The sequence below is a fragment of the Patagioenas fasciata genome, chromosome 23 (genome assembly GCF_037038585.1).
Source record: "Patagioenas fasciata isolate bPatFas1 chromosome 23, bPatFas1.hap1, whole genome shotgun sequence".
Lineage (NCBI taxonomy): Eukaryota > Metazoa > Chordata > Aves > Columbiformes > Columbidae > Patagioenas > Patagioenas fasciata.
The window spans coordinates 5,896,431-5,917,973 of NC_092542.1; the positions used below are offsets into that span (position 1 = coordinate 5,896,431).

General features: G+C 58.6%; 3 protein-coding genes across 8 annotated transcripts in view; all 3 read right to left on the reverse strand.

Annotated features, from left to right (window-relative positions):
* Positions 1-161: 161 nt before the first annotated feature.
* TMEM82 (transmembrane protein 82) lies at positions 162-4,502 on the reverse strand. 4 transcript variants are annotated; one of them, XM_071798515.1, is made up of 6 exons: positions 3,587-3,749; positions 3,432-3,504; positions 3,024-3,198; positions 1,708-2,116; positions 688-902; positions 162-589 (listed from the first exon to the last, which is right to left on the reverse strand). In XM_071798515.1, the coding sequence occupies exons 1-6, from the start codon at positions 3,663-3,665 to the stop codon at positions 527-529; spliced, it is 1,014 nt and encodes a 337-aa protein (XP_071654616.1). In that variant the 5' UTR covers positions 3,666-3,749; the 3' UTR covers positions 162-526. The 4 variants fall into 4 exon arrangements, with proteins under 4 accessions (XP_071654616.1, XP_065711527.2, XP_071654614.1 ...); XM_065855455.2 differs by having other exon boundaries at positions 688-875; positions 3,587-3,730; XM_071798513.1 differs by lacking the exon at positions 3,432-3,504 and having other exon boundaries at positions 3,587-4,502.
* Positions 4,503-4,535: 33 nt separating this feature from the next.
* Positions 4,536-6,751, reverse strand: SLC25A34 (solute carrier family 25 member 34). Of its 2 annotated transcripts, XM_065855448.2 has the most exons (5): positions 6,155-6,751; positions 5,536-5,601; positions 5,074-5,226; positions 4,852-4,986; positions 4,536-4,770 (listed from the first exon to the last, which is right to left on the reverse strand). In XM_065855448.2, exons 1-5 carry the CDS (start codon positions 6,629-6,631, stop codon positions 4,588-4,590), a joined length of 1,014 nt encoding a protein of 337 aa, XP_065711520.2. In that variant the 5' UTR covers positions 6,632-6,751; the 3' UTR covers positions 4,536-4,587. The 2 variants fall into 2 exon arrangements, with proteins under 2 accessions (XP_065711520.2, XP_065711519.2); XM_065855447.2 differs by having other exon boundaries at positions 4,852-5,226.
* Positions 6,752-7,638: 887 nt separating this feature from the next.
* PLEKHM2 (pleckstrin homology and RUN domain containing M2) overlaps positions 7,639-21,543 on the reverse strand; it is a 28,977-nt gene continuing 15,072 nt past the window's right edge. Inside the window, exons 6-20 of one of the 2 annotated variants that reach the window (XM_065855409.2) lie at positions 21,155-21,341; positions 19,215-19,274; positions 16,487-16,724; positions 13,954-14,718; positions 13,630-13,699; positions 13,451-13,541; positions 12,709-12,773; positions 12,315-12,403; positions 11,581-11,713; positions 11,295-11,485; positions 10,960-11,025; positions 10,300-10,459; positions 9,673-9,852; positions 9,478-9,594; positions 7,639-8,752 (exon numbers count right to left, since the gene is read on the reverse strand). In XM_065855409.2, the coding sequence (XP_065711481.2) occupies positions 8,615-8,752; positions 9,478-9,594; positions 9,673-9,852; positions 10,300-10,459; positions 10,960-11,025; positions 11,295-11,485; positions 11,581-11,713; positions 12,315-12,403; positions 12,709-12,773; positions 13,451-13,541; positions 13,630-13,699; positions 13,954-14,718; positions 16,487-16,724; positions 19,215-19,274; positions 21,155-21,341 (2,550 nt within the window). In that variant the 3' untranslated portion in view covers positions 7,639-8,614. The remainder of the gene's footprint in view (positions 8,753-9,477; positions 9,595-9,672; positions 9,853-10,299; positions 10,460-10,959; positions 11,026-11,294; positions 11,486-11,580; positions 11,714-12,314; positions 12,404-12,708; positions 12,774-13,450; positions 13,542-13,629; positions 13,700-13,953; positions 14,719-16,486; positions 16,725-19,214; positions 19,275-21,154; positions 21,342-21,543) is intronic. The other variant, XM_065855410.2, reaches the window with a different exon arrangement.

Sequence of the window (21,543 nt, forward strand, 5' to 3'; positions counted from 1 at the left end):
CCAAGTGCACAGGGCCTGGCGCCCCATAGCACGGCACAGCCGGCTGCAGCCAGGTGGGGAAACTGAGGCAGGGAGGCACCTCGGTAGGAACCGCACCACCCACCTTGTGCAAAAGCTGCACCGCAAGCCCGTCTCCAGAATAACGGGAGCCCAGCTCGCTCTGCCTGTGGATTTGGCTGGAAAACACTTTATTTTCTGAGATTTCTAAGCCCCCAGAGGGCCCTGCACCACAACAGTGCGGCCCTGCAGCTGCCAGGACAGGGACGTCCACCAGCATCCCACATCCCCAGCAGGACCAGGGAGCAAACCTCCAGCACCGCTGCGACCTCAGAGGGTCCCCCCAAAAAACAGGGGCCACGTGAGCCTCCCCTGCCCCACAGGATGGGGCCGAGCACCTTCCAGGAGCCCTTTTTCCTTCATCCCCACAGGGGACGTGCAATGAGGAGGATTTAGGGGACACCCATATTTTGTGGAGCTGGACAAAGCCACCCAGAGTTTCTGCCACCCAGTTACACCCCGTAGTTCATCACGACGTCTCTTCCGATCTTGATCCCAACCGCCCGTCCAGCCGAGACGCCGGGGCCAAATCCTACGGGAGATGGAAGAGACGGGGGAAGGTCCCTCACCGTGGCCTCAGGGCTGCCACCAGCCCCTCACTGCGGTGGCAGGGCGGTGACAGCGTCTCACCTGCCGCCAGCACGACTCCAGCATGGCGCCGGCACGCAGCAGACAGCACAGCTCTCCCAGCAGCGAGATGAAGACGTGCAGGACGTCGGTCCAGCGGCCGACGGTGAGGAGGAGGATGAAGAGGCCGCCCATCCGCACCAGCACCGTCTGGTACGCCGCCCGCCCGCCGGCGCTCTGCCCCGGCTCCTCTGCCGGGACGTGGCATCGGGGGGACCCTGAGCCCCTCAACCAGCCACACAATTGGGGACACCCTACACTGCTGGGTGGCTTTGCATATAGCCCCAGCGTGCCCCATACTGCCCCATATATGCCCAGGATGCACCTTATACAACCAGGATGGATCATATGCCCTCTATACCGCCCCAGGATGCCCCATACATGCCCAGGATATACATCTATACCCTCTGTACAGCCCCAGTGTGTTCCATACAGCTCCATATACCCCCAGCATGCCCCATGTACACCCTATACAGCCTCAGCTTCACCCCTCTGCCTCCATATGCCCCCAGGATGTCCCATACAGTTCCATACACCTCCAGGATACCCCATATACACCCTGTACAGCCCCAGCTGGCCCCATACCCCCATATACCCTCAGATGCCTCATATACCCCCGGAATGCCCCCTATGCCACCATACAACCCCAGGATGCTCCATACTGGCCCATATACCCCCAGGATGCCCCATATACATTCTATACAGCCCCAGCTAGCCCCATGTCCCCATACACCCCATGATACCCCACACACACCCTATACAGCCCCACCTGGCCCCCTGTGCCCCCATACACCCTCAGATGTCTCACACAGTCCTATACACCCCTAGGATGCCCCATATATCCCCCACACAACCCCAGGATGCCCCATACAGGCCCATATACCCCTGGGGTGCTTCACACTGCCCTGTATACCCCCAGGATGCCCGAAGTGCCTCCATACAGCCCCAGGGTGCCCCACAATGGGACATACTTCCCTCCCTCCCCAAAAAACCCCACAACTGGGGGGCCCGTCCCCTTCTCACCTTGCATGTAGATGACCAGCAGCGTGTAGCAGATGGTGAGTGGCGTCCAGAAGCGCATGGCCTCGGCCGTGGAGAGGAAATCCCGGTTGATGAGCGCCACGGCGGCCAGGTCACCCACGGCGAAGGCGACGGTCAGAGCGTTGCGGAGCAGCCGGGGGATGCCGTGACCCGCGGTGAGGAGGAGGATGCAGACACCGCAGTACCGCGCTCGGCTGTGCAGCTCGTAGAGGGTGCAGACGTGCCGGGCCAAGCGCTGGGCGTAGGTGGCCAACAGCCCCGCCAGCCCGGCCGCCAGCGCCAGGTTGCAGGTCCCATGGGGAGCCCCTTCCAGCAGGAAACTGAGGCCGCAGGACACACCGCAGCCCAGCGAGTACTGGCACAGCAGGTAGAGCTGGCTGCTGTGGGCGCCCTGCGAGAGCAGCACAGCACCATCAGTCGTGGAGCAGCGTGCAAAGCGATGCACACCTTCCTCCGTGCTGCACCCTCCCGTCGCCCCATGGGTGCTGCAAGGTGCAAGGGCACACACAGCTGCAAAGCAATGCATGGTTTCCTCCACGCTGCACCCTCCCATAGCCCCCATAGGTGCTGCGAGGGCACATACAGTTGCAAAGCAATGCATGGTTTCCTCCACGCTGCACCCTCACAGGTGTTGCAAGCAGCGAGGGGCTGCAGAGTTGCAAAGGCATGCATGTAAAGCAATGTATGGCTTTCTTCATGCCAGCCATCCTCATCCTCCTTGCACAAGTTGCAAAGGAGGAGAGGATGCAAAGCCTCCTCCATGCAGTGACTTTCCTATGCCCCACAGGTACTGCAAGCAGCAGGGGGATGCATTATTTCGGGCACACCACAGTGGTTGCAAAGCTGCAAGGAATGCACAAATAATGGATTTTCTTCCATACTGCAGCTCCCTGTAACCCCCCAGCTGCTGCAAAGCTGCAAGGGGACGCACAGCTGCAAAGCAACGGGTTGGTTTTCTGCACGCCAGCCACCCCTGTCCTCCCCAGGGCTGTTGCAAAGCTGCAAAGGAATGTGTGGTTGCAAAGGAATAGATGTTTTTCTCCGTGCTGCAGCCCCCTGTGACCCCACAGCTGTTGCAAAGCACCAAGGGGACACACGATTGCAAAGTCACACATAGTTTTCTCCACACCAGCCAGCCCTGTCCTCCCCACAGAGGCAGCAAGGGGACACTCAATATCCCCCACGGGTGTCACAGATCAATGCATGGCCACAAAGCAAACCCCTTGCAAACCTACAAGGGCCTCATGGCTCCCTCCACTCACCCCCGCCGTGCCTCAGTTTCCCCCGTGCTGCCTCACCTTGCGGAGGGAGAGGACGGTGGAGACGGCCCGCAGGGAGAACTCCAGCACAACCAGCGCGGCCACGCGGGATCCCACCAGCGCCAGCAGCGCCGCCAGCACCGCCACGTGCAGCAGCTCCAGCACCCGCCGCTGCGCCCCGATCGCCGCCTTCTCCGCCTGCCGCTCCGGGTTGCTGGGGACAGCGGGGTGACGCTGAGCCAGCCGGGAAGTCCCTGTCCTCCTCCACCACCCCGAAATGTGGGGACAGCCTCAGAACTCCCCGTGCGCTTCACAGCAGGGAGAGGAGGGCGCAGCCACTGCTCAGGCCACACCAGCACCCACGGGTGACAACACCTGCCAATGGTGGATCCCAAAAGCAGATCCCCAAAACAAAATGCCCCAGGGGTTAGAAGAACCGGTGCTTACTTCAGGCACTGGATGTAGAGATAAACCCTCAGGAGGCTGCAGAGCACTGAGACAGCACAGGCGCCCACCAGCCCTGCGGGAAAAGGCAGCAGTGGGTCACCGGTGTCCCCCAGGCTGTCCCCAAACTGTCCCCACGCCACCCTGGGGACACTCACCTTGCAGGAGCGCGTCCAGCAGCGCCCAGCCCCACGCCAGCCCCGGCAACGCCGGCACCCAGGACCACAGGGAAAACATTTTCAGTAGCAAGGAGCCCGGCAGAGCCAGGCCCTGGCTCCAAGGTCCATGGGGCGGAGACGGGGAGGGGCCCCCCCGGCTGGTAAATCATTGCCGGGGTAAACGGGGGCAGCTGGAGCCCCGGGCAGAGGAGCTGAGCTACAGCTGCCCCAGGGATGGGAAAATGAGGGTGACGGGTGATGGGACACACATGGTGGGGCTCAGGGACCAGCATGGCTGTTGTCCTCTCCAGCCCAGTGCGTGATGGAGTAGAATCACAGAATCATTTTGCTTGGAAAAGACCCTCAGGATCATCCACTCAAACCATTTCCCCACCCCTGTCCCTGCCCCATGTCCTGAGACCCTCATGTCCGTCTGTCCAGCCCTCCAGGGATGGTGACTCCAGCACTGCCCTGGGCAGCCTGTTCCAATGCCCCACAGCCCTTTGGGGAAGAAATTGGTCCCAGATCCAACCTCAACCTCCCCTGGCGCAACTTGAGGCCGTTTCCTCTGCTCCTGGCGCTTGTTCCTGGGGAGCAGAGCCCGACCCCCCTGGCTCCAAGCCCCTTTCAGGCAGTTCAGAGATCAGAAGGTCTCCCCTCAGCTCCTGTTCTCCAGCTGAACCCCCAGCTCCCTCAGCCGCTCCCATCACACTTGTGCTCCAGCCCCTCACCAGCTCCGTTCCCTTCTCTCCACTCGCTCCAGCACCTCAAGGCCTTTCGTGGTGTGAGGTGACCCCGCCACCCCTCTGGCCGCCATTTTGAGCCCTGAGGTGAAGAGCCCAAAACTGACCCCAGGACTTGAGTATTCGTGGTGTTTCAGGTCCTGGCTTTGCACATTTTGAACCCCCACCCTATTTGCGCCACCCCAAAGACCCCCAAAACGACGCCATAAATAGAAAATCCCCTTTTATTAGCAGCCGCAGCGGGGCGGGGAGCCCGTCCTACGGCCGGGGGGGCTGCTGGCGCCGCACCATCTTCCTGAGCTCATCCCAAAAGAAGAGGCTGAGGACGGTGTGGGGGCCAAGGCGGAGGTAGACGGCGCCGATGCCCTTGTACAAGCCCAGCAGCCCCTCTTTGCTGGAGATTTGCAGGACGCAATCCCAAAAACCCCGGTAGAGCTTGCCCTGGGGAGAGAGGATCCGGCTGCGCACCCCCGGCCGGGTGCCACCCCGGGAAAAGCCGCATCCCCCCCCCCAAATCCTTACCGTGCCGTCGGTGTCCACGGGCTGGTTGTAGAGCCGGGTGCTGACCACGTCGAAAGGCGTCATGGTCACCGCCACGGCCACGCCGCTCACCATGCCCCCCGCCAGCACCGCGGCCCAGCTGCCCTCCCCGAACCACTGCGGGAAGCGCCGGCCGTCAGCGAGAAGTCCCCCCCTGAAACTCGGGGTGCGTGGGGTGGACGGATGGGGCGCGTGTCCCCTCACCCCGCGCTGGCAGACCCAGTCCTTGGCGGCCGCGAAGGTGGCGAGTTGTGCGGCCGAGCCCACGGCCACGCGGGGCACGGCGCCCGTCACCCCCCGCCACAGCCCCGCCACCCCGTGCTGCCGGTAGATGCTCTCGAAAGCCCCGGAGATGCTCTGGGAAGAGAAATATACTATTTAAAAAAGAAATCATGAAAAATAGGAACGGTGAGTCCCACCCCCGCGTGCAAAAGCTCATCGGTGACACGAAGCCGCCGTGGCTCCGGACGGGTGACACTGCTCCTGAGGGGTGTCTGGTGTCACAGCTCCGCATCCCCGTCCCCATTCCCTATCCTTGCACGGTTATTTACAGCACCAATATGTGGCCGAGCTGCCAAAAGTGGCTTGAAATACCCGGCAGCCAAAATAGCATCGTCCCGGCGTGTGCGCGGCCACCAAACCCTGTGTCCCCCCAGTCCCGCTCACCTCGTGGTTGTGCTGGTGGCCCACGGCCACGGCGGCCAGTGTCTGCGCTTGGAGGTGGGTCTTGACCTGGGGGGGACAACACAGGGTGACAAACGCCCCCAAGGCCCCGCCAGGACAGGCTGTGGTTTTCCCCCATCTCTTCTTAGCAGCTTTTAGGGGTGTCCCGAGCTGTCCTGGCAGATGTGGGGTGCCCAGATGTGTTGCTAAACAGCTTCTCTAGGCATTAAACCCTGGGGTTTTTTATCCTTCCCTCTCATCTTGGTAAAAAGCCCCCCCACTGTAGCCCCCCCCAATTGGAGCTCTGCACCCCCAAATACAGAGGAAACCACCAAAAAGAGGTAAAAAAATATCCCTATTTGTTTATGAGGGTTTTTCCACTTCATTTTGGGGGGGAGGAGAGGTCAAGGGGAAAGGAGTGGGAGGTTTAGCAAAGTGCATGCATGGAGTAGCTCCGTATTTTTGGGGGTGCAAAGCAGGGGGAGAAGGGATGCGCTGAGGCAGCATTTATATATTCTAGGATGTAGCCAGCTCAGGGCTGGCCAAAGCTTGGGGAGGGGTCCCTAAAATGCCCCCCTCCCCCTCATTCCTCGCCCCCGGTGCAATGGCATCCATCACTCACCAGGTACGCGGGGCTGCTCACCACGGCTCCCACTGCCCCGGCCACAGCCCCGGCGGCCACGGTACCCCCGGGGTACCGCGTCCAACCGGCGTCCTCGGCGCAGGAGTAGCAGTAAAACCGGACACCGTTCATCAGCCCCTGGTAGAGGAGCCCGGCGGCCAAACCCTTCTGCAGCCCCCGCACCCCGTCGGCCCGGCACACGGCCCCCAGCGCCCGCAGCACCCCCCGGTAGGGCCGGGGGTACGTCCCGGGGGGCTGCAGCTCGCCCTGGAGCTGCAAGCGCGTCTTCACCACCTCCAGCGGGTTGGTGAGGACACAGGCCAAGCAGCCGGCTGTGGCTCCCAGCACCAAATCCGTCCCCGGTGGAACCCCCCCGGCTGGGGATCCCCGTGCGATGCCGGGTCTGTTTTGGGGGGGATAAGGGAATTCATGCAGGGGGGGTGTGGGGAAGGAGGCGAGAGCGCCGGCACCCGCCATGCAGCACCTGCCTGCGGGGATGGCCCCGGGCTCCGGCTTCCCCCACTCAACGCGGGGGGAATAAAGAGGGGAGTGAGCGCCGCGTCCTGCAGAACACCCCCCAAATCCAGAGCTGCCCCCCCCCAGTTTGAGAAGGGATTTGGGGCAAAGGTCAGGCCTGGGGGTGCGTCCCCCAACGTCACCGGCACACGCGCCGCAGCCAAATCCCAGCTGAGTGTCCTCGGCTCTCACGTGACGTGGCCCGGCGCAAATAGGGAAAAAAAAGGGCTGTTTCTGAAAAAAACCAAACCAAAAGGCGCGATAAATTGAAATAAAAGCCAAAGGAGGGGGATTTGGGGGGCACATGCAGGGATCCACCCCCTCACCCCCATGAACCCCATGGGGGGGTGAGGACCGGCCAAGTCGTCGCGCGTGTGGCTGCGGTTTGGGGGGTTTGTGGGGGGTCTCCCCTCCTTGTCCCTGTGTCAGCCCCTCCTGGGGTCACAGAAATGCTTTGAAATTGGACCTTCGCAGGTCAAAAAGCTGCAGGGGGGGTCACTGTTGTGTGTTGTCCCCCCTCCTGGCTGCCTGTTTTTAGGGCTTCTCGGTGACCCCCCTGGGGACCCGGGTTTACACCACAGCTGAGCCACTTTGGTGATTACTATGGGTGGGGGGAAACCCCCAATGGCTGCCCCATCCCCAATATCCCCCCCTTTCACCCTAAAGGCGAGGGCAGGTCCATGGGGCCGGTGGGTGATGCTGGGGCTGCCCTGGGGCTGTTTATTCCTTGTCTAGACTGGGAATATCCCCCGGATTGGGGGCTGAAGCTGTGAGCGTGCCCCGCTGCGGGGTTAACGCTGCGGGGTTCAGCGCGGAGCTGGCGCGCACGTCCTTGTCCTCCCCTTCCCTCCTCCTCTTCCTCCCCAGCCTGAATCTCTCCTCCTGTCCTCAGAGCAACATCGCGGCTCCAGCATCACAGGGAGAGGAAGAACAGGAGCCCCCAGCGTGGAATCTGTCATAGGGCCAAATCCGCCTTACCAATGAATATTTATTCGGGGAGGGGGGAAAGGAAGCAGACGTATATACATATACATTCAGTCACGTACGTTTCCTCCCAGAAAAAGGCCCCGTGAATGTATATTACATGAGAAGGTCTCTAGATTATTATTATTATCATTATTTAAAAGCTGGGGTTGTGCCTCAAAGGGCTCGTGGTGATGGGCCCTCGCTGGCCTGGGGTGAGGCAAGCCGAGATGGGGACGCGCTTGGTGGCAGCCGTGTGACAACGTCCCTTAGGAACGCCGGACTCGATCTCTTCTCTCCCCCGGCACATGGAGCCAGCGTCCAAACCTCAAACCGGCTTCTGAGATCTCCTAAAACGGTGCTGGCACGTTCAAAGCCAAATATTTGGCCCCGTTCCTTCTTCCTAACCCTCCCATCTCATCGCCAGGCTGGGGAGTGGTTTGGTGGTGTCTGGAGGCCCCGGGTGGCACCTCCGGGCGCCGGGAGATGCTGGAGGTGAAGCGGTGCCGCATCGGTGATTGTGAGCAAGGAGAAAACATGCACGGCAGCGATTTAACGTTCCTGACTCGCCGCCTCCACCTCCCCACCCTGTTTGAAAATGAACAGCTCCTCCATCCTGCTCCGCACAGCGCCGGGGGGACGCTCATCCCCAGCCCACCCCGCTCCCCCGCCTCCCTCCTTACTATGGGAAATTATTCCACAAATGGCAAATGATTTTGCCCCGTGGCGGCTGGGGGAGGAGGAGGCGCAGGCTCGTCTGCGCGGCGCTACGAGGAAACGTGCTGAAGTGTCCGTTTGCTCCCCAAAATGCGCTGGACGTCCCCAGCTTGGCAGGGATGGGGTGCGGGGCCCGCAGGCACGTTCCTGGTGCGGCCCCAGCGATGGCAGGAGGGTCTGGGGCACCAGTTGGTCACGGGCAGGTGGATCCAGGCCCCGCTCGCCAAAAACGTGTCCCCATCAGGCGTCCTTGCCCCACCAGGGTCAGCACCAGGGGTCCCGCTCCGCTCGCCCGCGGCAGAGGCTGTCGCTGCGCTGCCAGGCGCTGTCGATGAGGCTCTGAGCGTCTTCGCATTTCTTCTTGATGGCAGCGTCCAGAACGGCCTTGTGCAGGAGGTCGACCTGAAACAGACGCGAGGGGTGGTCAGGACAGGGACGAGCAACAGCCGCTTCTCCCCACTGTTGAAAAACCACCTCAAAACCAGACGGGAAATGAGCCCGTGTCATACAAACGGGTGGTGGAGGGGGACAGGGCTGACGCAGGTGCCTCCCCACCAACCCTGGATGCTCGTGGTCTGTCTTGCCAGGGGACACGGGCTCCGAATGCCACATCCCATGGCTGTACGGACACGGAGGAGCCTGGGCCTCTCCTGCCCTGCGTGGGGGAGCTGGGCTCACCCTGTAGGGAAAAATTTGCCCAGGTCTGGAGCATCTTTGTGATGAGGAGACACTGAGAGAGCTGGGGCTGTTGAGCTGAAGAAGAGAAGCTGAGAGGGATCTGATCCATGGATCAATATCTCAGGGTGGGTGTCAGAGGATGGAGCAGACTCTGTTCAGTGGTGCCCAGCGCCAGGGTGAGGGGCAACGGGCACAGACTGAAACACAGGAGGCTCCATCTGAACATGAGGAGAAACTTGTGTGCTGGGAGGTGCCAGAGCCTGGCCCAGGCTGCCCAGGGATGTTGTGGAGTCTCCTTCTCTGAGCCATTCAAACCCGCCTGGGATCCTGTGTGATCTGCTCTGTGACCCTGTGCTGGCAGGGCTGGGCTGGGGGATCCCCCAGGGGTCCCTTCAACCCCAACCATTCCATGAATCTGTGATTCCTGTGATGCAGCCCCGCACACTCACCTGGTAGATGTTCCTCCATGCGACGTTCAGCGCCGAGAGGAACCTCTCCAGTTCTGTAGTGCAACTAAAATAGAGGACCCAGGAGGGCAGGAACTGCTCGCGGTCCTGAGCAAACTCCTAAACACCAAGAGAGAGTCGAGGTGTCATCACTGTGTCTGTCCCCGGCCCCGGGCCACCCCGAAGCACCGCACTCACCAGGATACAGTACTCCTTGCCAGCCTCCGTGGAGACGGTGGTGATGTCCGTCAGCTCCACGGTGCCCAGCGAGCGGAAGAAGCTTGTCTGGCAGTCCTCGTGGCAGGTGAACACCTTCTCGTCCGTCAGCACGAGGCAGCAGGGGACACAGGGCGAAGGGGTGACACCTTGGGGGATCACCTGGTGGGGAAAGGGAAGGGTTAAGATTTGGCACAAAGGAGACCCATCTCCATGAGGGAGATAGAATCAGAGTCATTTTGGCTGGAAAAGCCCCTCAAGATCATCAAGTCCAACCACAACCCATCCTTGGCACTGGCCCATGTCCTGAGAACCTCATGTCCGTCTGTCCAGCCCTCCAGGGATGGTGACTCCAGCACTGCCCTGGGCAGCCTGTTCCAATGCCCCACAGCCCTTTGGGGAAGAAATTGTTCCCAGATCCAACCTCAACCTCCCCTGGCGCAACTCGAGGCTGTTTCCTCTCATCCTAAAGATCTCTTGGCTCAGGAGACATCTGCCTGCTCCATCCCAGCCAGACACACCTGCTCCTGCCTGGGCTGTGCCCCAAAAAGGCTCCAGGTGAAGGAGGGGGGTGATGCACCCGTGTCTGGGGGCCTGTCCCCAGCTCACCCCTTTAGAGACAGCCTGGCAGAAGTACTGCATCCAGTCCGCCATGTCCTCCTCGTTGTCGGCGCTCAGCTCCAGGGAGGGTCGGTCCGTCAGGATCACCTGGAAGGAGTGGGGCCGGTCGGTGGTGTTGGAGCGCCGGCATCCCCCGCACTGCTCGCCGCTGGGAGAGAGGGGGAGGATGGAGATCAGTGGGACAGACTGAAAACAGCCTCCGCCTGCCCTCCCCGCGCTGCACGTCGCCCCTTTCCCCCCAGTGCTTGTTTCCCAGCTCTGACATCCCCCATGGTTGCTCCAAGGGCAGCCTCTGTCTCTGCAGATTGTGGCAGAGCTGGAGTTGAGCGTGGTGGGTTTCACAGAATCACAGAAGGGTTTGGGTTGAAGGGACCTTCCCAGCTCATCCAGCCCATGGGCAGGGACATCTTCACCAGCTCAGGGTGCTCAGAGCCCCGTCCAGCCTGGCCTGGGATGTCTCCAGGGATGGTTCATCCACCACCTCTCTGGGAACCTGGGCCAGGCTCTCACCACCCTCAGGGGTAACAATTTCTTCCTCAAACTGGCTGGATCACGATTTGCCATGAAACACCTCCCTGGACACCCCCAGGAGCTCCTGATCCTCACATCCCTGCTGAATCTGGCTGCTACATCCCACCAGCCACTTACCCCATGTTGATGGAGAGCAGGGGAGTGACGTCCGTGCGGTCTGGGTACTGGTACAGGATCCCATTGCTGCCGTTTGGGAAGATGAGAGAGGTGGTAACGGGTCAGCTCAGCTCCGGTAATGGCACAAACGCCCTCTGCTTCGGTCCCAGTGCCACCCTGCCCTGCCCTCCACCCTGGCGTTGCATTTCTGCTGCTGAGCAGCCACAACGGGTGGCTTTATCCTCCCAGGTGACAAGATGGGGCCTCCCCATCTCCCAAGCAGCTCCTGGGCAGCAAACTGGTCCCAGCGCCTTCTCCGACGAGCCCCAGTCCCGACCAACAGCCCCAGCGCCCACCTGAGCACCACGAAGCAGGTTTTCCACTGCTCCTTGCCCAGGTAGGACGTCCCCGCCTTGTAGTGCAGGACGCCGTCCTTGGTGACGGCGTTTTCGGTGGAGGTGCAGCTGTTGGTGGTGGTTCCCAGCGCCTCGTCCATGGGGTCTTCCCAGTGCACGAGGCCGTAGAAACGCACGACCACGTCGCAGGCCTGCGAGAGTCAGGCGGAGAAGTCAACAGGAGGGAACCTCCCGTGAGCCTTGAGCCTCCGCCACGTGCAGTGACGGTCGCGATACCCAAACTCACCTCGCACTTGGACTCCTGGGCCACAAACTTGGCGAGTGCCAGTTTCTCCATGGTGGCATCCGTGAGGACACTGGGGTATGGGGGCTCCCGGCAGCCTTTGATCATGGCTGACTTCAGGGAGACCAGGAAGAACCTGAGAGGGACACAGAGATCTCTGATGACAGCAGGGCAAACAGCCCCTCATCTCTGGGCTTCCCTTCAACGTGGGCCTTTGGTCTGCCAGATCAAAGGGTCTAGAAACCAACCTACAGACCAAATGTGATGGGGGTTGCAAAGTCTGAGCTCCAGGAAGGAGATGGTTCAGACTGGGAGGTGAACACTTATCCCCACAGAGCCCAGTATGACCATCCAGGCCCTAACGAGGTCACCTCCCTGAGCTGACAACACACAGGGACCTGGGGACGTGCCTTGAAACTCAAGACCTTACCCCTGCTCATCCCAAGTGACACAAAGGACACGCAGTCTGCGTCACCCAGAGGCTGGGAGCCTGAGGGACAGGGTGACTCCTGTGTGTATCCAGGAAGGTACTTTGTGTTTATCCACTCTCAAGGCACTTCCAGCTGCCTGTGGGGTTTAGCCAGTGGCATCAAACCAACCCCCACAAGATTTGTCATGAAGGGCTGTCACCGGAGCCTCCTGTATTCCCCAAATCACACTGGGAGTCTGAGGCGCCAGCCAGAGGCCCTGCAGCCCGGGAGGAACGTGCCGCGGTTCACCCATCGCTAAGAACTTACTCGGTGAGAGCCACGTCCGCGGTGTCGAGCAGGAACTGCTTCCTCCGATTAGTGCACACCAGCGTCACCGTCTGCTGATCCAGCCCGACCTGGGACACACACGAGCGGTTAGGGAAGGCTGCGGGGGATGAGGGGGGTGGCGAGGCAAAGCAGGGCTGGACCCGACTTCTGGCCCTGGGGGAGAAGCTCAGCGGTCGCTCTGCTGCCCACAAGATGGGAGCAAGCTGGGTGCCCACAGAGGTGGCATTGGAAGGGATAACACTTCTAAATCTCCCAGTCGCAAGGATTCGTTGGTCAAATGGGACAGAGAGCCTCCCAAAAATACCGCACTGTGATGCTCCTGACAGCCCTGCGAGCAGAGAGGTGAGGACAGGCCCCCCCAGGCTGCGCTCACCGAAATGTAGTCCAGCTCGTTATAGGAAACGGCCTCCTCCACCATGTACGGCTTCTCCGCTGCCCCTGGCACAGACACAAAAAGCCACATGAAGGGGGGAAAAGGAGCCCAGCGCTGCCTGGATCGGGGCCACCGCACAGCAGCGGTGACAGACCTGCAACCCAATCCGTGTCCCAAAACGTGTCACATCCAAATAGCTGCACTCTCTCTGTTCAACCCCGTCCTCTGCGGTATCTAGCAGAGGCATTTTCCAAAACACTTGCCATTTACCTAACTCTATTGTCTCCAATGGGACCAGACTTATCGTACGGGCAAGGACTTTTGCAGTTGTTGCGTGTACGTGGTTTCAAACAAAGCGGGATGGGTGGGAGGGCAGGCTCTGTGCTCTCCAGCACTGGAAAGCCTCACAATGAAATAAGGAACTCAGCAGTTTAACAGGTGGTTTCCTGGGGGTGTGTGGGGTTTTCGGGTCAGTCCCCTGAAGAGACGAAGTTTTCCTCTCCTTTATGGGGGAAGCTCTCAAGAAGCATCGCAGCTCTGAATGAAATGCTTGAAGTTTAGAAGCACGGAGGAGGACAGAGGTATATCCAGGGCTTCTTGGGGACAAATCAACCTGAGCTCCCTATGGTGGCTACAGGAGACATGAGGGAGCTGGGGGTGAAGGTGGTGAGCTACGGTGCCCTAATTTATGGACATAGGATGGATCACGCAAGGCTCCCTCCCTGCCGTGGGGACAGGATACCTTTGCGGATCAGGTACACGTAGCAATCGGTCAGCAGGACGTAGATGAGCTGCAGGTTCCCCTCCATGTGCCCGGTGCTCATTCGGATCATCTGTGTGGAGGGAGAAGAGCCCTCAGCCCGCGGGTGACACGGGCACAGAGCCGGTCCCTTTGTGGGAGATGGGTGGTGACCACCTTACCCTGAACAGCTGCTCCTCGTTCTCCCGAAAGACGTGGATCATCAGCAGGAGGAGATGGTTGTTATCCACCCTGTGAAGAGAAACAGCAGAGGATGGATGTAAACATGCAGCTGGGGTGGTCCAGGAAGGGCAATCCTCTTCGTTTTTGCACTCATCCGTGATTTAGGCACCTGTTGGCCCCCCAAGACCTTCTCCTCCTGACTTTGTGCATCACTTGAGTCCTGGAAAAGGCTGGGCTTTGCCACCCAAACCAAGGACAAAGCACCAGCTTGAGCTCAAGGTCATTTGGAAGACGCTCTCCCTGCTGAGCAAACCCAGCCTCACCTGAACTCGGAGGGGTGGCTCAGCTCCGAGGGGCTGCCCTGACCTTCCTCCACACCAGAGTCCTCGGCGCTGCTCGGGGACGGGCTGGGCTGCTCCTTCTTCGGCTCACAGGGAGCCTGGGGGTTGGCAGGTTCCGTTTGGACAGTTTGGGCTTCACCACTTGCCCCTCCAGACCCCTCTACTGCCCCAACTGCTTCTCCCTCTCTGTTTTCTTCTTCTTCTTCAGGAGCCTCAGCGCTACCAGAAACATGTGGCGGTTGGCCAGGCCCTGGAGCGTCATGGTGGCCACCACCTGGTGCAGCAGCGTTTGGACTCTCGACGGTAAAGCGGTAGAAGTCCATGGGGGCTGAAATCCCCTCGCTAAAGTCGCCAGAGGACGATCCATCCGGGGTCTCCCCTGGCGTGCCGGTCCGAAAGGACTGCCCGGGGGGCTCGAGGGGGACGTTCCAGCCACCGGGGTCCAGCTGCCCATTCAGTTTGTCCATCACCTTGCTCAGCGGCTGCCCCACGCTCTCCATGGACGTGTCCTTCATCTCGGGGATGCGGAGGGCCAGCTGGCCCAGGGCAGAACGTTCGCGACCCTCCTCCTGCCCGCCCGGGGCAGCGGGACCATCATCTCTCTGCGGGTCCTCTCTGTCACTCAGCCCGTTGACGCCGCTGTCACCGCTGGCCTGCTGGGCCTCGGGCACTACGGGTGCAGGGGTGTTCACTGGCTCCTCGGGCTTCGCTTTCTTCTTCTTGCCTGTTTTCTTCTTCTTGGCTAACCTGTGTGGTGAGAAACCAACAGAGATGTCACTCGTCTGTGACTTTTGCAATGTAGAATCTCAGAATCATTTTGGTTGGAAAAGCCCCTCAAGATCAAGAGTCCAACCATAACCCACCCCTGTCCCTGTCCCCTGTCCTGAGAACCTCATGTCCGTCTGTCCAACCCTCCAGGGATGGTGACTCCAGCACTGCCCTGGGCAGCCTGTTCCAATGCCCCACAGCCCTTTGGGGAAGAAATTGTTCCCCAGATCCAACCTCAACCTCCCCTGGTGCAACTTGAGGCCGTTTCCTCTGCTCCTGGCGCTTGTTCCTGGGGAGCAGAGCCCGACCCCCCTGGCTCCAAGCTCCTTTCAGGCAGTTCAGAGATCAGAAGGTCTCCCCTCAGCTCCTGTTCTCCAGCTGAACCCCCAGGTCCCTCAGCCGCTCCCATCACACTTGTGCTCCAGCCCCTCACCAGCTCTGTTCCCTTCTCTCCACTCGCTCCAGCACCTCAAGGCCTTTCTTGGTGTGAGGGGCCCAAAACTGACCCCAGGATTTGCGGTTTGGCCTCACTGTGCCCAGCACAGGTTCGGTCACTGCCCTGGGCCTGCTGGCCACACCAGTGCTGGTACCAGTCAGGATGCTGTGGCCTTTTTGGCCACCTGGGCACACACTGGCTCATGTTCAGCCGCTGTCACCAACACCCCCAGGTCCTTTTCCGCCCAGCACTTTCCAGCTGCTCTTCCCTGCCACCTGGGCATGCGCTGGCTCATATTTATCATCGAGATGATGGGAAGGAAGGAGGTTTCAAGGGGAGGTGGGAATGCCACGTCCCTGGCGGCCAGAAGAGGGAGATGCGGGCTGGAGGCCTCTCCTGTGTAAGAGTTCAGGCCTCCCATGGCACCCAAAGTGCTGCTGGGTCACCTTTTTTTGTGCAGGAGCACGGTGCTCCCCTTCCCCTGTGTCTGTTGTGCTGGGTGCAATGTAATCCTGCTCCTCTGCTTCTCCCAGAAAAAACAGGGTGCCAGAGCCAAGCACAGGCCTGCTGGGCTGGTTTTGGGGTGTCCTTAGCCCCAGGTGTGAGCAGACGGAGCCTTGAGCTCTTTGTCTGGGTTTATGGGCTCCGAGGGACCCCTGGGGATCTCCTCTGCAAGAGCCAAACACCAGCAGCTCTGCAGAGGCGTCTCCCTCAACAGGTTCAGCCACAGCATCTCGACAAGCAAGAGAAAGGATGGGAGAGAAGATCTGAGACCCAGAGTTGCTTCAAACCTGCCACCAGCTGGAGAAAACCTAAAGTAAAAGCCCACAGATTCCTCTGAACTCCCTGATACAGACTGTCAGGTAAAAGTGTTTATGCTGAGCCAGCCTGTAGCTCTGAGGAACTCGCTTTGTTGACACCTACAGAGCATCAGTTGGTGTCTGGAGGCATAAAATCACTTTCTCATGAATGTACTCTCTTTCCCTGAAAATAAGACCTACCCCAAAAATAAGCCCTAGCATGATTTCTCAGGATTTTTGAGGCTCCTCAGAATACAAGCCCTACTCCAAGAATAAGCCTTAGTTACAGTTCATAAAAAAAGTAAATTAAAAAAGTGTCCAGACAGCTATAAATGTAAAAAAGGGCATCTTTTGGAGCAAAAATTAATATAAGACCCTGTCTTATTTTTGGGGAAACAGGGTATCAAGGCTACACCACACATGCTGTCTCCCTTGGGCTAGAAGAGGTGGCACATCTGGTGACAGATGACACTTAGGGACGTGTTTCTAGCGCAGGCAGCTCCGTCCCTACCTGATGACCTCCAGCTCCGTGCAGCTCTCAGACTGGTCCGTTCCTTCGGGGGTGGCTTCTGCCTTCTCCTGAGAAGCCGTGTGCACCGGCGTGGTCTCAGTGGAGGACAAGGGCACGTCGGCTTTCTCCTCGTTGAAGGGGTTGTAGCGCTGCGTCGGGCTCTTCACCGAGGCCTTGGTGCCGTTGGCCTCCGAGGCGGTGGAGCGCGAGCAGCTCAGCGTGTCTGTGAGGTCTCCATCTGCAAAGACAAGAAAGGAAAAGCGGGGCAAATGTCAGCTCGGGCGCCCGGAGTGAGTTGAATCAAGCAAAGCTGCGCACCGGGGGCTCGGGGTGCTACGCGGTCACCGCGCTGCTCACAGTGACCCCATCCCGGGCACCGGCCGAGCTTCCTCGGGCTTTTTGCAAGGAGGGACGGACAGGCCAGCGCGAGACCCAGCAGCATTTTGCACCCAATGCAATTTAGACAATGCCTGAAAATAACAGCTGGGTCACCCAGGAGCCGGCAGCTGGATTAAGAAGTAGAGTTGAAGTCCTTGGGAAGGGACTTGAGGGGTCTTGGGGCCACAGAGCTCCTTATCAAGGTGACAGTGAGATCACTTCTCACATTGCTGATTGTCCCCTGCGATGGGGTCTCAGGAAGATGCTGGCTTGGCTATGAGGGCAGAAATGGAACCAGCGCGCCGAGCAGCGATCCCTATGGAGCCGGCTGCTTTTCTCGGCTCACCCGTGACACACGCGGGGCTGGAAGTGTGGATGGGGGACACACAGCATTCACCGGGTGTGAGGACAGCAGGCTGCGCAGACAGGTCGTAGCACAACCCGCCTGGCCCGTGTTAGTCTTCAGAGGGAAAAGGAGCAGCGGAGAAGTCATGCGTGGAGTTATCCATCCCCAAAGTCACGCTTACAGGAAATTACCCCTGCCCTTCTCTACTCCAGCGCCCTAAACCAGCTATAAAGCTCTTGCTAGGCAGGGAGGTCCCTCCTGAAGGAAACCAGAGCCCTGGCCAACTGGTTTGGGGGCATAGGGTTTGAAAATGAAACTTCTTATAAAATCGGATAAAGGCCGTTTTGTGACGGCTGATTGATTTCAAAGCGTGGTTTTGTTCCCACTGAAACGCTGCCCCGCAGCACGGAGGGTGTGAAGTCCATCGAGGGGAGGAAACCAGGGAGATAACATTGACATTAAAGGGAAAATAAAACATTTAAAAGCTATTTCCGCCCTGGGCTTCTAGCCCGTATCACCAAAACGAACGTAATTTCTTTTGCCTCCTCTTTCTGTTCAGATAAAATGTTTGTCCAAAATACAGAATTTTACCCCAAATGCATCCACTGAAAACAGGGAACTGCCCCAACTTTCTTAACGTCTTGCTCTGTGTACAAACAGCAAGGAATCGGTCAGAAAGGTAACCTGGAAGGGGTTTAGGATGAGAGCTTTGCTAAGGCCGGGGTTTGCTCAGCACACACGCAGCCCGGGGCATCGGGGGATCACACCGCCCTGCAGCCGGAACCTGCATCGGGGAGCCCGTCACCCCTCCGAAAACCACCGGGATTTGCCCCCAGCGTCCCTTGGCTTCTCCCCGCCCGCTCGGAACACCCGCGGTGAAGCTGGTTGCCGGGTTTTGGGTTTGGAAAGGTGGTTTGTCCTCTCTGGGCGTACCCTCCAGCTTCAGGGCCGCGTTAAACCATCTCTGGGAGCATCTCTGCGCGTGGGTAAGAAAGAAGACGAGAGGGAGCGTGTTAGAGGCATCCACATGGAATCCAGGCAGAATTTCCCCAGATATTCAGGCGGTACCGGCCAAGGCAATTTGGATCCAAGGCTCCATCCAGGTTTTAGCTGCACAGGACAGAGCGGGGCCGTTTCCTCCGGGGTTAAAGCAGAGGGTTCTGCTCCTGTGACACACAAAGGGGCTGCGTGGGGAGGGAGGAGAATGAGTTCCTCTAAACCAGGGATGTGCTCCTGGCCGTAAAGGCCAGACATAGCAGACAAGCTGGTTTTAATAGCGGTAGAATAAAATTAAAAGGAAGCGTAGTGACCCAAACCGAGCACAGCGATGTGCTGGACGCTGTGGCTTCAAGAGAGAAGTTTTGATACAGGAAAGCAGCGTCCGAGGAAGACAAAACCTCCCAAATTAATCCAGCAAAAGGCCCCAAATTAAAGAAAGCAGAATTAATTCAGCTGTTTTCCAGGTCTTTCATGGAAATCAATGACAGTGGATCAGTTTTTCGAGCTGCGCGCTCTAACCCAGAGAGGAAATCCACAGCGCAAGGTTGGCTGGCACGCTCATCCCCACCTGCCAGCTTCATGTGGGGGCGATTTGGCCGTTCTTCTTTTATAACCTTGTATAAAGGCTCCTTTATCAACACAGGCCCTAACGGATCGAGCAGCCGCAGAACTGCACTCGAAATTCCAGCCTCGCAGCTGTTACGCCGAGCACTGGGGCGGACGCGTCTGCAAGACACGGAGGCACCGTCAGAGGCTGGAAAACTTCCCTCTGCTCTGGGATACGTGGCTGGGAGTTGGGGAAAGCTTAGCCCGTGGTCTCACAGCTGAGACACACAATTTCCCACCTTGGGGGATCTTTTCTGCTCCGTTCTGCCTTTACCGAATTCCATCCAGATGCGGGGGTTGCTTGTTAAAAGAAGGGAACGGGGCAGCATGCAGCAAGCTTCAGGTGGCAGCAATGCAGAGAGAAAAACCAAAAGGTTGTAATAGATGAGCGTGTCCCACCTTCCCAGTCTCTGCTGGGCATGGTCTGCATTGCTGGAAAGACATCTCCAAAATCATAATCTATAAAAACGAGGGATAAAACTCAGGATTAGAAATACAAGTAAGTGGGGAGAGGGGAAGGGGGGACAGGGGAGAGTGTGAAGGGGATCTGGGGAGGGGGTGGGAAAGGAGAGCAACAAAATAATATTCCACTGGTTTCTGAAATGCATGAGAAAATAGTTAGGGAACATGGATGCAAAATGGAAACCAGCTGCACTAACGGTCCTGCTGGCGTTTGTGTTACAGGAGCTGCAACGGGACCGGTGAAGGATGAAGGTCCCATTATATCATACGAGCTGCTGGAAAGCTAAACCATGAAAATGGTCGGTGTCATCTATGGCATCAGGGATGCTCTCTGGGAAGCAATTTAAGTGTGCCTCAGTTTCCCCACTTCACACTTACCTCCCATAGGTACTGTGATGTTTGTCTCATTAATGTTTGCAAAGCCAGGGGAATGAATAAAGGGAAAAACTTGCTCTCTGATCCTAAAACCCCCAGCTCACCTACACCCCCAGCAAGATGCTCCTGTTGAAATGACGAGCAGTGAAATATTTACTGGGGTTTAATTCCTCCAGGTTCTGACATCTCCACCGTCCTGGTCCCACAAGAGGGGACAGCACTTCTACATCAGCACCAAACCCCTCCGCATGCAGGGAAACAGACACAGCCCACAGCCGCTGCCCGGCCACGCGGAACAACCAAAATCCAGCTCCAAAGGCGATTCTTCCCCTGACTTTTATTGCTCGGCTCCTCGTGCTGCCCCCAACTTACCTGGGATGCTAGGGGTTTGGCATAAGCAAGTCCCCAAAAATAAACCCTTCCATGCTTACAGCATGAGTGTGAATGCCACGGTGAGCGTAAAACAGTGCTGGGCTTCCAAGGGCTTTGCTAGAACGATGCAAACGCCCATCCCGGGTGTTCGTCTCGGCATCTTTAGTATCTGCAGTTTCTATCTTGCACATAAAATGCAACCAGCGGACCCCTGTCTCAGGGGAACCCACCCGTGCGCAGACTCAGCCCTGAATACACTGCATCTGACTAACAGCACACACCACCCCATCTATTCCAGAATCCTCAGGTCTTGCTCTGTTCAAACCGACACCAAAGAAGGAACAGGGAAAACATTTTGGATGAGGAACAGCAGCAGCAGAGCTGCTCCTTTATGAAAGGGGCAAAGGGGTGAGTGTGAGGCCGAAGAGGGAAAACCAGCACCTTTGGGACCACTGGCTGCCTTCCCCTCGGACTGCAGACATGGAGAAAAGACTCTGGAAACTATGCCCCACCACCTCCAGCACACTGGGGCTCTGGACTGCAAAATAAGCAGTGAAGAAATGTCCTCTGCAGCCCTGCGAACCTGCTCTGAGCTGGAAACCACATTTAGATATGGGGAGATTTCTCCAGTTCTTGCAAAAACACACACCCTAGAATGGGAATGCAGCTTGGGGTGATTGGCAGGGAAAGTCCTTCTCACATGGTGTGAGGCCAAGGGGCCGTCCACAGCTTACAGAATCATCATATCACAGATGGTTTGGGTTGAAGGGACCTTCAGAACTCATCCAGTCCATGAGCAGGGACATCTTCACCAGCTCAGGTTGCTCAGAGCCCCGTCCAGCCTGGCCTGGGATGTCTCCAGGGATGGTTCAGCCACCACCTCTCCGGCCAACCTGGGCCAGGCTCTCACCACCCTCAGGGACAACAATTTCTTCCTCATGTCCAGCCTGAATCCCAGCTTAAACCCCAGCACCTCCCAAGGCAAGACAGGAGAGACTCACAGCCTAACTGCTGTGTTTCTCACTTTGGTTTCTTCCAGCCCATAATTTTCTATCTCATTCGGTGTCTCGTCTGGTCCAGCAGCTCACGGGAAGCGGGTGTGTGAACCACCTCCGAAACCAACCACTGACCTTCGCTGGACGGAGCGATGGCGCTGTCGTCCCATTCCAGGTTGGTGGAGGTGACCGAGTTGAAGGAGTTGAGGGAGAGGCTGTCTGAGCCGTGCACGGAGCTGGGCAGGCGGTCCTCAAAGTCGAGCAGGTACTGAGGTTTGTAGTAATCGGGCATGTACGGGGCCAGATCCAGGTAAGGAGCATCCTGCAGAGAGGAGAGCGTGGGGTGAGTCAGGCTCTGAGTCAGCACACAGTTATTAGCAGAGTCAAGATGACAGGGCTGTCCTTGAACGTCCTCTGGCTGCTCGTTTCTGCCGCCTTGCAGAGGAAACCCCGCAGCTCCACTGCGACACCGAGGGTTCGCCAGTGGTTTTGTGTTTACCTGGAGGGACGCCAGCATTTCACAG